Source organism: Centrocercus urophasianus, unplaced genomic scaffold, assembly GCF_019232065.1.
Source record: "Centrocercus urophasianus isolate 14NV4802_14NV808 unplaced genomic scaffold, USGS_Curo_1.0 seq_23, whole genome shotgun sequence".
Lineage (NCBI taxonomy): Eukaryota > Metazoa > Chordata > Aves > Galliformes > Phasianidae > Centrocercus > Centrocercus urophasianus.
This window is the reverse complement of record NW_024884789.1, coordinates 11,634,542-11,649,260: the sequence shown is the minus strand read 5'-3', so window position 1 is coordinate 11,649,260 and position 14,719 is coordinate 11,634,542. Positions and strand designations below refer to the sequence as shown.

General features: G+C 35.1%; 1 protein-coding gene across 2 annotated transcripts in view; it reads right to left on the bottom strand.

Annotated features, from left to right (window-relative positions):
• UNC13C (unc-13 homolog C) overlaps window positions 1-14,719 on the bottom strand; it is a 165,428-nt gene that overhangs the window by 136,787 nt on the left and 13,922 nt on the right. For both annotated transcript variants that reach the window (XM_042824602.1, XM_042824603.1), the window contains exon 7: window positions 4,601-4,664. In XM_042824602.1, the coding sequence (XP_042680536.1) occupies window positions 4,601-4,664 (64 nt within the window). The remainder of the gene's footprint in view (window positions 1-4,600; window positions 4,665-14,719) is intronic.

The window sequence follows — 14,719 nt, the reverse complement described above, 5'->3', positions numbered from 1 at the left end:
ACAGGCTGCTGTCATTTATGATTTTTCTTGTGCTTAACTACTGAACACAAGAGGCTCGTGCCCCCTTTCCTTTTCCTCTTTGAGAGTTAACACTGGACAATAAAGGCCAGATTTTCCTTATTCTTCAGCACTTGCATGCATGTTTGTTGATGAAGTTTTATCAACAGGCCAAAATGTGTCAGTCTGATAAATATTCTACAGCTTTTCTGTGCTGATTGAATTCATCTTGGAGACCAAAAGAAAACCATTCAGTGACCTCAGAACCATTAGTCTGATGTCTTCTTGTTGCCTCTTTTACCTTCTTAAAGTACATCCAAAAAGTTCTGACACAAGATACTCAAGATTAATTTTATCATAAATAAAACTAATTAACATGACTATTTAATAATTTCCTTCCCAATTAATAACACAATCAATAATGATTAATGAAGAAAATACATCACAAAGTCTTTCATCCCCTCCAGTACTTTAAACTACCTCATACTATCAGTTAACATTCTAAACCATTGTTTAAATCTTAAAATGGATGAAATTGCACTGAGACTAAATTCAGTTAATTGAAAAGAAAGCACACTTAAACTTCTTTGTTTTCAAATTGTCTTTTCATTTGTGATTTTAAGCATTCTGATCTTTGAAACAAATTCACAAAACATAAGAAATGCATCTAGTTTGCTGACAGTCATTTAGCTTAATCAATATGTTGATTGTCACTCAAACACTATAATTACATTCTAATTGAGTTGAGATATGGGTATTCATTAACAATTTTAAAAAGGGAAATATTTGTTTATCCACATTCAAAGACATATCAAATGCTGCATGGAATGCAGGGATGCAAAAAATATTCAGTTGGATGATTTTTTATTTTTATTTTTTTAATTTGCAGTTCTTTGGGCCTGTTGAAATCTTACAGAGGGAAACTTTCCACTAATCTCATAGCAGCACAGCTCCTAAACAGAGTGATGCCTGCTTACCCAGCCCCAAGCCCCCATTGCTCTGCTTTTGTATTAGGTTTTCAATTTTTATTTCTGAATAAGACAATAAACCAATAATGCTGACTACAGCATTATTGTATTTTCACACTGAACATCACTGCATCTATCATACAGTTAACCTCAAAACACAAAGAACAGCAAAAAAACAACCCACAGTGAATACTGAGTTTTATACCCTATCTTGTAAGCAGGGGAACGCACACTAAATATTTTAAAGGTATGAACACTGTGACACTTGGATATGCTATGCTCATTTTGCAAATTAAGAAATAAGGCATGTAGGAAAAATTGGCCAAAGCCACTCTCAATTTTTTCATCTGCAGGTTATAGAACCAGTTAATACAGTGCCAGCACCTCACCAACTTTTGTTTCCAATTCTTACTGTTACTAGTAAGCAGTGCTGTGGAATGGTACAAGGTATAACTCTTCACACAAATGGTCTCCTGTTTAATGTTAGCTTTTGAAATCAACTATTATTCTCAGTATTTTATTTTAAAAAAACCTAGGCAGTAATTGTTCATTCAGATGATTACATTTCATCAGCAGAAGTGTCTCTAGTGTACATAGGATTACCAATAAAAGATACAATCACAGTGACACATACTGTGGAGAGTGGGAAGCAGGAAAAGGGTAAATCTATTTCACTATACTTCAGGCTGACACCAAGTTACAAGAAAAAACCTTCTAAACACATCTTTTCCTAATTGTTGCCAGAACTTAAAAGCACCAATTTCAAATCTGTTAGAATTTCTGTAATCCCATCCTAATATCTGCATTTTAATTTTTATGTTCACAAAACAGTGAACACAGGATTTTCTTCTTTTCCCTAGTTTTCTATTTTAGATTTTTGTTTCCAGTCAACAAGTAGAGCAGCAGTTAAAGGACCCTATCTAAACCTGCACTGTCTTTTAAAATGCAACTTACTCCTTATGTAGAGTTTCTCCTTATGTTTAATTACTCTTCCCTCCCCAATATGGAAATGATTTCCCTAACATTTGGCACTCCCGTATTCTAAACAACTGCAAGAAGGCCTAGCTATTTCAAGCAGAAACTGGGGCAGGTTGTTTTTGTTTTTTTTTTTTAATATAAAAAGTCAGTCTCCAAACCAATAGCTTGGCACTTTTCCTATCTGGTCAGTGTTTGAGTAAATATTCATTAGCTGCCATGCCTCTGGTGAAACACTAGCTGTCATCTCATATTTAATCATAACAACTGCCTAACTCAATCTCTCAGTTCCATAGACTAACAGAAAAGCATACATCCCAAATATTCCTGATGTAACTTCAGGCCCTTCAGAACAGTACTCGGTTTTCCACAGAATTGCTACAAAGCCTTGTATGAATTTTCTAGTACAGGAAGATATCTAAATCACTCTCTCCAAGAGTGATCCAGCCATTCAGGAGCTGTGTTTACACAGCCTCCAGTGCTCTAGATGCATACTAAACATGAAATTAGAAGCATATCAGGACAAAAATTCATCACACATAGGTTTTCAAAGAAAGCTTATCTCAAAATCAGAAAGATCCTTTTAATATTTCTCCAATTTATTACAACAAAAGAGTTCCACATACAGGGTATTTCCTTACATCTGCCATATGTCTTATTATAAAATTCGTTATAGTCTTGAAGTGACTTGGTCACCATCCCTTATTATCAATACAATAAAGACACACAATATGGTAGCTACATGAGCTTTTCTACGTGCACAAAATGCAGATGATAGGGAAAAAAAGTCCAATTTATTTTTAGGTCAACACAAACATCAAAAAACAGATTGTGTTTCTCAGAAGTTATTAGGTGCAGGTTTACAGTACAGCCAAGGCTGTAAGGTGACAGACGATGTTTTTCTGTGCTTTTACACTTTTAATTCAACACACAACTCCCCTCTACAAAGTAGTTTTCACTTGCATAACAGTCACTGTGTGAATAGTGAGCAGAAGCATTTTAATGGAACAAAGTTTTTATTAGACTTCAGGGAAGTTAAAATACAGTCTCACACAGCTTATATTAAATTTCTTTCAAATCAATGTGAAAAAACTCTGTGAAATAATTTTCACTCAAGCGCTGTGGTTTATTAGAATTGCTTTGAAAGAGTCATGGAATGATTTGAGTTGGAACAGACCTTGAAGATCATCTAGTTCCAATCATCCTGCCATGCAAGGGACACCTTCCACCAGATCAGGTTGCTCGAAGTCCCATCAAGCATGGCCTTGAACACTCCCAGGGACGAGGCGCCCAGATTTTCTTTGAGCAACCTGTTGTTCTGTGGCTCATCACACTCACAGTAAAATATCTATTCCCACTATCTAATCTAGATCTATGCTACAGAAATAAAAAAAAAGGAGGTAATTAAAAGGAAATAAAGAAAAAAAGCACAATCAACCAATGTAAACAACAAAAAGACAAAAATACACCCAATACTTCCAAGAAGATTTCAGTCAATAACAGTAAGTACTTCTTGCTTTTAACATTATTTATTTATTTTTTCCTAGAAGGGTAAAATTATTTTTCATTTCTGTTTGCTTCCTTATTATTTTGTTAGTTAGTTTTACTGTTGGTATTGTTTTTATATGATCATTGCCTTACGAAGAGCTCTGGGGGTGCTCAGTTTAGGCAACTTCTTGCCCTGACCAGTGATATTCACTGATCCCACTGCCATTTCTGCCATTTCTGCCATTTAATGAGAGTAAAAAAGTGCTTCATGAGAATAAAAAAGTTCAGGCAGCGCTATCAAATTTAGGACAATTAGATTCTCTTCGTACTGAGAGTACAACTTCCCTGGCACATACAGCCCTTTCATTAAGACTGGGAAAACTGGTTGAAAGTCAGGAGGGGGAGTTCTAGAACAGTTGTGTTCTACAGAGAATCAGACCTACAAGAAAGAGTTATGTGGAGGGAATGCACAACTAACTGAAGGACAGTGCTCACTTCTCCATGCTAAACACTACCAGCAGTCAAAGTAGAACAGTTCAAAAAAAAAAAAAAAGGTTAGAAGAGTTACAAGTTATTGCTCCCTTTCCTTTATTCACAAGAGGCACGCAACAGACACAACAAGCAATACTGCTAAGCAACCTGGGTAAAAAATAACATGCAAATCCCCATCTCTTCATGCAAGGCAACGGTTTGTACAGTTTAGTAACTGTGTTACTGACCAGAAACCAAGCAAGTCATAAAAATTTCCCTTCATTACCACATGTAAAGAAGAAATAACCTGTTTAGGCAATGATATAATCAGTACAAAATTAGAGTTTTCTAGGATAAGTTGTTAAACATTTCTTAAATACATTTGTCTTAAACACTGAAGTAATGAACTTTGCCAATATCAAAGTTACTCAGGATTACATGTATGAAGTTATGATTTCTGGATTAATTCTGAATGCTTTTCTTTCTGTTTCAGGAAAAAAAAAAACACCCAAACCTGAGGAGAGGTAACCACATGAATGCAGAGAACCAATGGAAGGAATTAGCTATGCTGGAAGTAGCTGCCAAAGTCAGCTCCTCAAATTCTGCTGCAACTAATAAACAAGAAATCTTACACTAAGTTCTTCCTCAATTCTTCAAATTACACTGAAGCATCAATAATTTAAAGATGAGCTCGCTCTTACCTTCTGAATAGCCCTGGCCCATATTGCTTTTGCAAAATTACTTCCGATTTGATCGTTGTTTTTCCTGGAGAAAGAAAAAATAATTGAAAAACCTCTGAGAAGGACATGGACAAATAGATCAAATCTAAGTACAGCCATTATTTGCTTTCCCAGTATTTCTTCTGCATATAGTATCCTTCATATACTAGATATATACTAGAAAGTACTAACTCTGCATAAGTCATTCTTAAAAAGGATTTTATAGTTTTTTTTTTTTCTGGTAATTAGTGTGAGGGTAACTTTTTACTTTGTAGGCAGTGAGCTTATCTGAAATCACACAGCACTATCTTCCTACTTAATAATACATTAACCTGTACAGTAAACATTCTATCAGTGAGTAGATTCATAAGTAGCTTTACTTTGCCCTTACAATTTCAAAAACACTAAGGTTAAAAATATAGGAACTCTTCATTAGGACCTCTTTAGCCCTCATCTTGGAATACTTATTTTATTCATATCTGATTGATGTATTTTGAACTAGATCAATATTTGTTACAGGCAATAAACAGGTTAAAAGACAAATAATCTATCATGCTTTTTCTGAGAGGCAAATAAAGCAACAATCTATAGCAACCTAACATTATTAAATAGCTTTATATTTAAAGATATTAATTGTCAAAATGAAACATTACATGTAAAAATATTATGTCTTGATGATTAATACTTCTATTGTCTTAGTTTTATTACAATTGTATATAAAGATGGGGAAACATTTTTCTCCACTTTTCCCTATTCATTTCTGCCTACACTGACACTCTCCACTTGTGCGGACAGCTGATAAAACAGAATGGAATGTTTATAGTGAAGAGTCCTCAAATCTGCTGGTGATTTAACTGTAAAGTTACTGTGTGACACACACACACACACACACTCTTGATTCAGCACACAGAGAAAAATAAGCAGGTACTAGAGAGCAAGCATAGCAAACATGCCAGTAACTCTATACACTGACATTCCCTGCTGTAAAGCAATATCAGACTGCAGTTCTGAAACAATTCTTATCTATCCAGGCATTCTGAAGCTACGTTCAAGCAGAGAAAACTGGCTCACAATAACTCCTTTGGATTACAGGGAGTTTCAGTAATTCTAAGAGTATACTTGGCTCGCAGACATGATCCCAACCCTAATATTATTAATAGGGTATAAAAAAGCATTGGCAAAGGAATAAGTTTCCTCATTATACTGCTACATAAGTCAGGATGGGAAAACCTTTGGCATCAAACTGTGGGAGAAAAAGGGAAAAAAAAGAGGAAAATTAAAAGAAATGCCCTGAATTTTCTCTCTAAACATAAATCCTTTTAAGACAGAATTATTAGCACTATCATCTGCTCTTTGCGAACTGCAGCAAAGTTCAAAAAAAGCAAAATTACTGATAGAATATCTTGGAACCATTTACCTTTTAAGGCTTTTGAGATATGGTCTAAACCTCTACAACGGAAAAAAAGCCAGCACAATAAAAATTTACATTTGCTCAGATAAGCATTATTAACAGATCCTTGAAACAAATCTTATGCCCCCATATTCAGAAATTGCACAAGACAGTTATAATGGAACTCCATTAACCAACTGTTTCACCACAGCTGTGAAGAACATCAGTTTGTGTTCTCCTATGCTAATTCAGTTCATGGCTGTTAGGCACAGGTTAAAGTCATTAGTATGGTCTCCAGGACTTTGGCAAGAATCTGATTAACTCAGAAGATACTTTCTGTTAAGTAGTAAACTGAAAGTATACAGTAAAATACACCTACATATATAAAAAAAGTATAAAAGACAATGGCAGCCTATCCACTAAGTAAGGTTGCAGAGTATTCATATTATGCTTTATGCCTACATAATTATCTTGGACTTTTGGAATAGTGTTCTTTTATTTGAGGAGAAAAATGTTCTCTTTGATATGCACAGCTGAGTGAACATGATGCAAATGAAGTATGAAGAGGCTTGTCTCACCCTGCTCTCATCTTTGGGGCTGCCTATTTGCAGGTTCAGTCCTTTTCCTATTCACATCTACTGTTTTATTCCCCCCCCAAACACACCTTTTTTTTCAGTTATTACAAGGTAAATCATCCAAGTTATATTAGTAATTAGTCCACACTGTCTTATAGCTGTTGACTAGATGGGAAATACTAGGTAATAAATAACATTAGGAATTTTAAAAGTAATGAGCCTTAAGGTCAGACAGTGTTCCAGAAGGAAAAGATAGGAGCACCTTTTACTGTCTTAACCAACAGTAAGTAGGGTCAAGTTTGTTCTCAAGTTTTGAAGAATAACATACAAAAGCAGGAAAACAAAGACATTTAGATGCTTTAGATAATTTTGCAAAGTGCCTCGATTTGTGACCAGGCTGCTCAACAGTGCAGACATAAGGCTGTTCAACACATTCCTCCTTATTCCAACACAAAAAGCCAGATATTATCTCAGCAGAGACAGGGCAGAGACAGCTTTTTTTATCCATCCTCTTCCTGCTATTACATATACTGGTCCAGTTTAGATAACCAGTGATTGTAATTTTCTGTTTGGATCTATTAAAGCTAGCTAGTTACCTGGCAGGAAATAGCTTCTCAACACCGAATGAAGCCAACAAGTGGCACTTTATGGAAGTTCAGAGTAACAAAGACCATCAGAAACTGCTGTCAGGTGATGTGCAGTGCTAACTGAACCAAGTACAAGAGCCATATTTTGTTCCAGATAAATACAATTTTTGAAAAAGCAGGTTAGGAGATCTTTACATGAGCACAAAGTCAGAAAACAATGGAATCCTATCTAGTAATCAGAATTCCCCTAGTAGACCAGCCAAAAAGCTTAGTAAAAAACCCATCCTTTAAAAAGAGTAAAAACCCAAAATCATACTATTTCACTGTTTCCTACAGCATACTTCCATTTTGCAAGGATCAAAACAACCAAAACAACCACCCTAGCTGAAGTTCATTTACCAGCAGAAGACACATTGGAACGCACAGGCTACATAAAAACCAAAAGCTGTCAAATCAAAAGCTAAGGATTTTTAACAGACCACAGAAATTACACTGATACTTCTATTTAGTAGATGTTTCCCTTATCGATTAGGTTGGCCAGATACATTAAATTTGGTCTATTATTTCAAATACAACTTGCATTTTCATGACATTTCCTGTAAAGTAAAATCTCACCATAGAACACATTGTAAAGCAGTTAATTATAGAGCAATTGCAGCATGACCACATCCAGACAAATAATGACATCCTCTGAATACTTATTTGTTTGCAGCAGACAGCCTAAAATACCTGCATTGATTTCTAACTTTCATCACTAATATTGATTCAATCAGCTCTGAATGCAACTGGAAATGAACAACGGAAGAAAAATTGAAATAGTCACAACGTCTTTTCCTTCTTAAAAAATGTGTATTATGAGACACTTTTTAACCAGCAGTTTCCACTCCCACACTGCCAACTGCCACGCAGTTGAATTACACACACACCTGGGCTTCAATAACCTTGTCTCGTTAAGGCACCTGTCAAGAATTTCTCTGAAGCTGGCCACAACGAAATTGTTTCCAGCTGAAAACAAAGTGCTTTGTATCAGGAGTTTTCACATAATTCTCCTACTTAGTAGAAGAGAACACTATTCTTGTAGAAAAGCGCGTGTAGAGTTTGGAACCTGTAAAAAAATGGTATCCCAGAATTAAGAATTATCATGCTTTAAAGCTATAATTTCATTTTAATGCTTTTCCATGCCCTAATCTGTACAGATTAAAAGAATCACTTATATTAAAAAGCAGTGTAATGAGTCACAGTTTAGTAAAACACTGCGAAGAACTGTAGGTCATACACATACATCTTGGCTGCAACATGTTGAAAAGAAATGACAAAATATAAAATATTGAAAGGAGAATTAAGAAGAGAGCTATGGATTCCAAAGCTAGCTAGACCACAGAAATGTTTCCAAATTAAATGCCACAGATTCATAAGATTTAGCATTATCTATGTCATACATATGTACACGTTCGTATCTCTTCCTACTCTTACATCTTAGTAACAACAGAAGGCAAACTTTGCTGTAAGATATCTTTCCTGTAGCACTAAATCTATATCCCTTTACATGTTTCTATTTTCAGATTCTTAAAATGCACTTCATAAATTTATTTCCAAATGTTACAGCAGAGAAATAACTTATTTGTAGGTCAGCCGCTTATTCCTACAATAAATTTTCATTTTAAATTTGAGTATACCATTTTTTGTTTGCATTTTCTTTCTTAATATCTCCATCAACAAATTATAGAAGCTTTACTATTATTTTTAATGATCTGCCCACATGATGCTTATATTAGAACCCTTATTCACTTTCAAGAATTTAAAGTTATAGTTCTGGGTTCTTGGTGGCTTTCCTTGTATTGAATGTACAACTTCAAAGCATGAGTTACTTTGGGACAAGTTGCCAGATTTCAATTTTCCATATTGTATTTTGAAAGCAACATTCTCTTTACCAATGAAATAATATTTTCTGATTACAAAATCATTTTTTCCTACATGCCTAATTGAAAACTTAGTACAGCAATAACATCTACCTATTAACCATTCCAACCCAAACATTTAATAACATGAACAGAAACAAGAAGGTCACTTAAAAATACGTATAACTTCACTAATTATTTAAGAGATTTTTGTCTCACACTTTTTTTTTTTAAATGTTGGTTACATAGTCATTAAGAAAGTAAAGCTTATATCAAGGCCTCCATGTTTTGACTCACCTCTGAAGCAAAGTTCCCAGGTATGTTTTTATTCCTACAGTAAAACTCACTTCTATATTTTTTTTCTCAAGTCCACATATTTTCTCCACTTCTTCCTAAGATTTTCACAGGAGCAACTCACCCCTATGGTGATCTTTCCATGTTTCTGAAGTTACTTGTTCTTGCTTGGTTCTAAAGAACACCTGAGTTACAGCATTATCAGCACAGCTGCTAAGGGTACCCTGTAAATAGCTGCAGCCTTGTTACCCCTCCTCTTCCTGGGGATAATTAACCATTTGTTGCAAGATTATTTCTTCCTTCTCCTTAGCATTTCACCCTTAAGACAGTATGTTTACAGATTGTTACTTAGGAAGTCACAACTAATTTTAATAACTATTTTCCAATAAGCTAAAATGGTTACTGGGGAAGGGAGATAACTTCTTAAATTGCAAGTGACAAAGTCACTGATTTGATACACTGAAGTTAGTGCTAGTGCATGTTTTACTGCTTTCTTTTGAGTAAGATCTTCGAAACGTTCCAAATCCTCTTTGAGGCATCTTGTTACGTTCCTGCAGTCATCAGCCCTGAATCTACTGCTCTGAGCATTTTCAAATAAAAGTTTTTGACACTAACCAAAATGGAGGATGGAAATATTCCAAGAGGGTAAGGTGAAAGTTTCAGAACAGCCAGAATAGGATAAATCTGAAGTTACCATTAATATTTGTGATCATAATTTGAAAAAAAAAAAAAAAAACTAGATACACTGAAGGAGGAAGCAGAGATATAATCCATACACTTTGCTTACTGGGAAATGGCATTTTGGAAGGACTAAGCTGGAACTGATAGCAGTTAGTTTTCCAACCTTTGCATAAGTGCTTTTAGCATCCCCACCTCCCTGTTTTTCCTAACATGAAAATAAGCAGTGGCTTAAAGCAAATTAAGACCTATTGTTAGATCTTCTGTGACATAACTTCATTTATGCCACGATTTACATGTTCTGACAAACTAAACACTCTCCAGGGCACAAGTCCACAGTAATGATAGAGGTATTCTATTCTACTCTGACAGCAAAGGGCTGAAAGATTTTCTCTTTGTGAATCTTCAGTAGTTAGAAATCCATCAGAAACCACCACAGAAGGCAAGATGGTTTATACTCAAACTTGGATTGATACTGAACTCCTGAAAGCTGCCATTCCGATAGGTGACTTTCTTAAATTTCAGTCTTAGCATACTTAGTACAGTGTCAGTAAGTACTGATGTTATCCCCATACACAGCTGTAGAATAACAGCTTTGAAGACATTCTGTATTGTTTTCCCCCAAAGTATGTCAGACAGTAAATCAAATTGCCTGCAAACTTTCCTGATGAATGCAGGGCAATTTTGCTAACTGAGAAATCCTCTCAAGATGAATATAACTGTTGCAGTGCTAAAGAAATAATGCATCTTCTCTCAAGAGAAAGACATTTATCAGAATAAAAGGACATGCAATTAGGATAGGAAGTGATGGACAAGACCAGAAGCAATTAGAAAAGACATACAATAAGAAGAAACACATGTAAGAGTGAATAGGATACTAGTAAGACACCTTTCTACTACTATCCAGTGAGGTACCAGCTTCTAGTCCATCTTGATTGTCACAAAGCATCACCTAGCACAAGTAACAGTGAGATGTTTTAATGTTCTTTTACACAAGTTTTAGGCAAGTGGACATTAGTAAGTCAGAGCATTATTTACAGTAAAACAATGGAAGAGCTCTAAGTATTTATTTTCCCCATTTCTTGCACAAGCATTTTATTTGCAGTCACATCTATAACTCCAGTTCATCTGTTTCAAATTTCTCTACATTTTTACAACTTTACTCTTCTCAATATATAGCTTAATCGTGCATATTTCTTTATGAAATCTGCATCCACAAACACGATCATAAAAAGAAACAGCTTTTTATTTTTCTTGCTGTACATAGTCTTCAATAATGTGAATTGTGCAATGCAAAAAATGTTATAAGAACAAGCCTCTACTTCAAAGCATAACTGCATCATTAATACACATCATTCAGTAAGAATCTCCTCTAGCTTCTTCAGTCAATATAGAGTGGAATTAAGAACAATTGTCTGTTTCTCTTCTGAAAATTGAAAATTTTCAATGTAAAAAAAAATAATCCAGCAACAGAACCTAGATAAAGTTTCCCAGAAACACGTTGGAATACAGCAGGGCACCAGTCTTACCATGATTCATAACATCAGTGGGGAAAAAAAATCCCCTAAGATTCACTCTAGGAATCTAACGTTCTTTATTATGTTTACCTTCCATCCAATATGATTTGCAACAAATAAGGAGTAATGAGAAGGCTGTACTGTCATAGATAAACATCTTCAGCACAAATTACTGAAAGAGGGAAAATACACATCTGTTGCAAATTATTTGTAATCTGATCATACTTCAGTCCCCTTTGAACAGAACCTGACACCACAGAAAGTGGAAGGTTTTAACTCATACTTAATCCATTCCTGTAGTCTGTAGTTAAGTGATGTTTTCCTTGCCCTTTAGCAATTGTTGCACCATTGAACAAAGGAGCTGCCTGTCATCTCTCTACCTACAGAGCTTTTCTGACCTTGAATCTTGATATCCAAGAGAGAAAGAAATGCTTCCAACAAAGATGATTGCACTGTTCAAAACTATTTTTGAATCTACTTATAACTTTGAGTTCAGACAGAAATCAAAATATATTCAAAATATATAAAAAGTACATAAAAATATATACATCAACACGTCATATCAACTCAGTATCATTTGTTCTAAACTGCAATTTGCCTTGCCACAGGAAATTTCTTCTGTTCCCTACTTCTATTAACAGATTCACATATAGTCTGCTGGTTGTTGTGACAGTATTGCTAACTCCCTCAATATAATTGCTCAATTCCCCACATTTTTTTCTCTGGCTGCAGAGTACATTTTCTCTACATACAGCTCCCAGTGAATTATCTTCTTTTCCTTGTTAGTTTTCTCACTCAAAGTCTTTCAACATATACAACTGCTAGTAATTTTATTCCCACAGTTAACACAATTAGAAAAAGTATGGGCATCTTATAGAATTCCATCTCTTAAACTTCAAATTTGTCATCTTTACCGTAGTTAGTAGTCTCCAGTTCTGATTTTGAACATTGACCATACTTTCTCTGCTGTGGAGAGCTACCATAGCATTCCTTAGAATTCCCTGTAAAGATTTTTTTCTTAAACAGACTTCGAAATAACATTTAAACAGTTCCAGCAAACTGAAGGAAGGAGATTCTTGAAAAAAGCTGAATCTGAACTCTGCAAGGGCAACAGAGCAAAAAGGCCATTAATGAGTGTATTAATTTGAGTGACAGAGGAGAATTAAGCCTGAGGAACAATGGAATGAACTCTCAGCACTACAGTACTCCCAAAAAGGCTTAATTTTATGGAGTGTAAGCCACTGTTACAACAATTATCCAATATTGAAAAGATCTACCTTGCTGTAATAAAACTAATGAATAACATCATTTATATGTAGTTTTAAATGTCTCCTATAAGGCAAAACTGAGCACCTAAAGCAGAATCTCTTTCTAATCACAATGTTTTCTATAATTCAAGTATAAAACCGCTGCCTAAGTGAACAAAATTCTCAGAGGAATGATTTTCAACATGTGAGAGATGCTCATATTGAGGTAGATTTCTTGGTGGGAGCTAGCTGTGAACAGTGATCTTACCCTGCCATTGGAATGCACAGCTATTAAAGTTACCTAGGGAAAAAAAAAAAAGCTTAAGTAGAAAAGCAAGCCAAAGCACAGCTGCAACAATAACTAACCAAGATTCCTGATTCTTTCAGACTATTCTGACAATATGGTTTGTTTTTCTATTCTTAGGGTAGTTTCTATAAATATGATTTTTTTCAGCAAACACCATCAAGCATTCAATACTGCAGTACCATCTTAGAGCAAAAATGCAAGTTTAAATCAGATGAAGGTCAATTAAGATAGACATGCAACAGCTATTACTAATACTTGGTCTGAGGCCATCTTGCTTAGAGTTTTTGCTGGCTATCCATTGTTTATGTTTTCAATACTTCAAGTTCAGATCAGTACTTACTTTCCCACTGGATGAGAAAAGAAAATCACATTTTCTACTTGCATTTGGAAGAGCACGACTGGAAAACAATAATTTAGGCCAAAAGAAAATAGCACACAATAACAGTGTATTATGAAAGCACTGCCCATAACACGCAGATCCCACCATGCTAAATACTACAGAAATAAAAAAAATATTGGTTTTCATCTTGAATACCTGCCTGTTGTTCCATTTGTGTGAACTAGAAGATGACACTCATTTTCTCGTTCCATATACAATGAAGTTCCACACATGCCCACTGTAGTTTCTGTACCAAAGCTCAGTCACTATTCTGAAAACAGATCTGATACAGCTCAATTATTTATAATTGAGATCTAGAATTATTTTTCCTCATTAGTTGAGGTTTTGAGGAGGAATGCAAGAGTAAGTATTTAATATTATCTTTTTTTAGAGAATTGGGTAATTCTTGTCCCTGAGGCTGTAACTTGACAAACCTAGCAAGTAAATCTCATTGCTTTCCATGAGGCTATTAAATCTCAGTGCTGACTGAATTGCTCAGATACTGCTGGTGGACAGAATGCCTTTGGGTGACATTTCTCAGTGTCTAAGGACATTTTAAGCAAGTGCTTTTAAAAAGAAGTTTGTCATTTTAATCCAATATTTAAAGTTCAAGGATCAGAAGCACGTCTAGTCAATTCATGGTCTGACTGAACCTTACCCAAACACTTTAAAGTAGAAGTAGGCTGCAAACATGCTTACTGGATAAAGTCTCTTTCAAATCTTTTGTTTTTGGGAACAGCGATGTGCTTTCCTAGGACGTTTTCAAAGAACTTGTGTCCAAGACAACTGAAATGGTGGATATATATCTCTGAAACAGGCAGAAAGAATCCAATTCAGATTCAGTGGCCTTCAGACACCACTTGAGATGAGCCCAGGCGTTTTAAAGGCCATATGAAACATCTGTTATATATGGAACTGTGTTACCACGGGGAATATTAAATAACACTTGTATAGAAAGAATAAAGTCTTCCACAAAATCTCATGTTATAAGATGCCTTTCACAACCCTCCAGAACAGATGAAGCTGTTGTCCTTGGAAGTGATGGCTTTGTTCTTTGTGTTGAAAATAATACAGCATCAGTCCTAAGAATGCAAAGCTCAGTGATCCAACTGGAGCAATGCAGTGCACAAGGAATGCAATCACAACACACCTTGATTTTAGAAAAACTGCCTCAGAATAGCGATTAAATGCAAAAAAACACAACCACCAAAATACACTTAAAGATATCA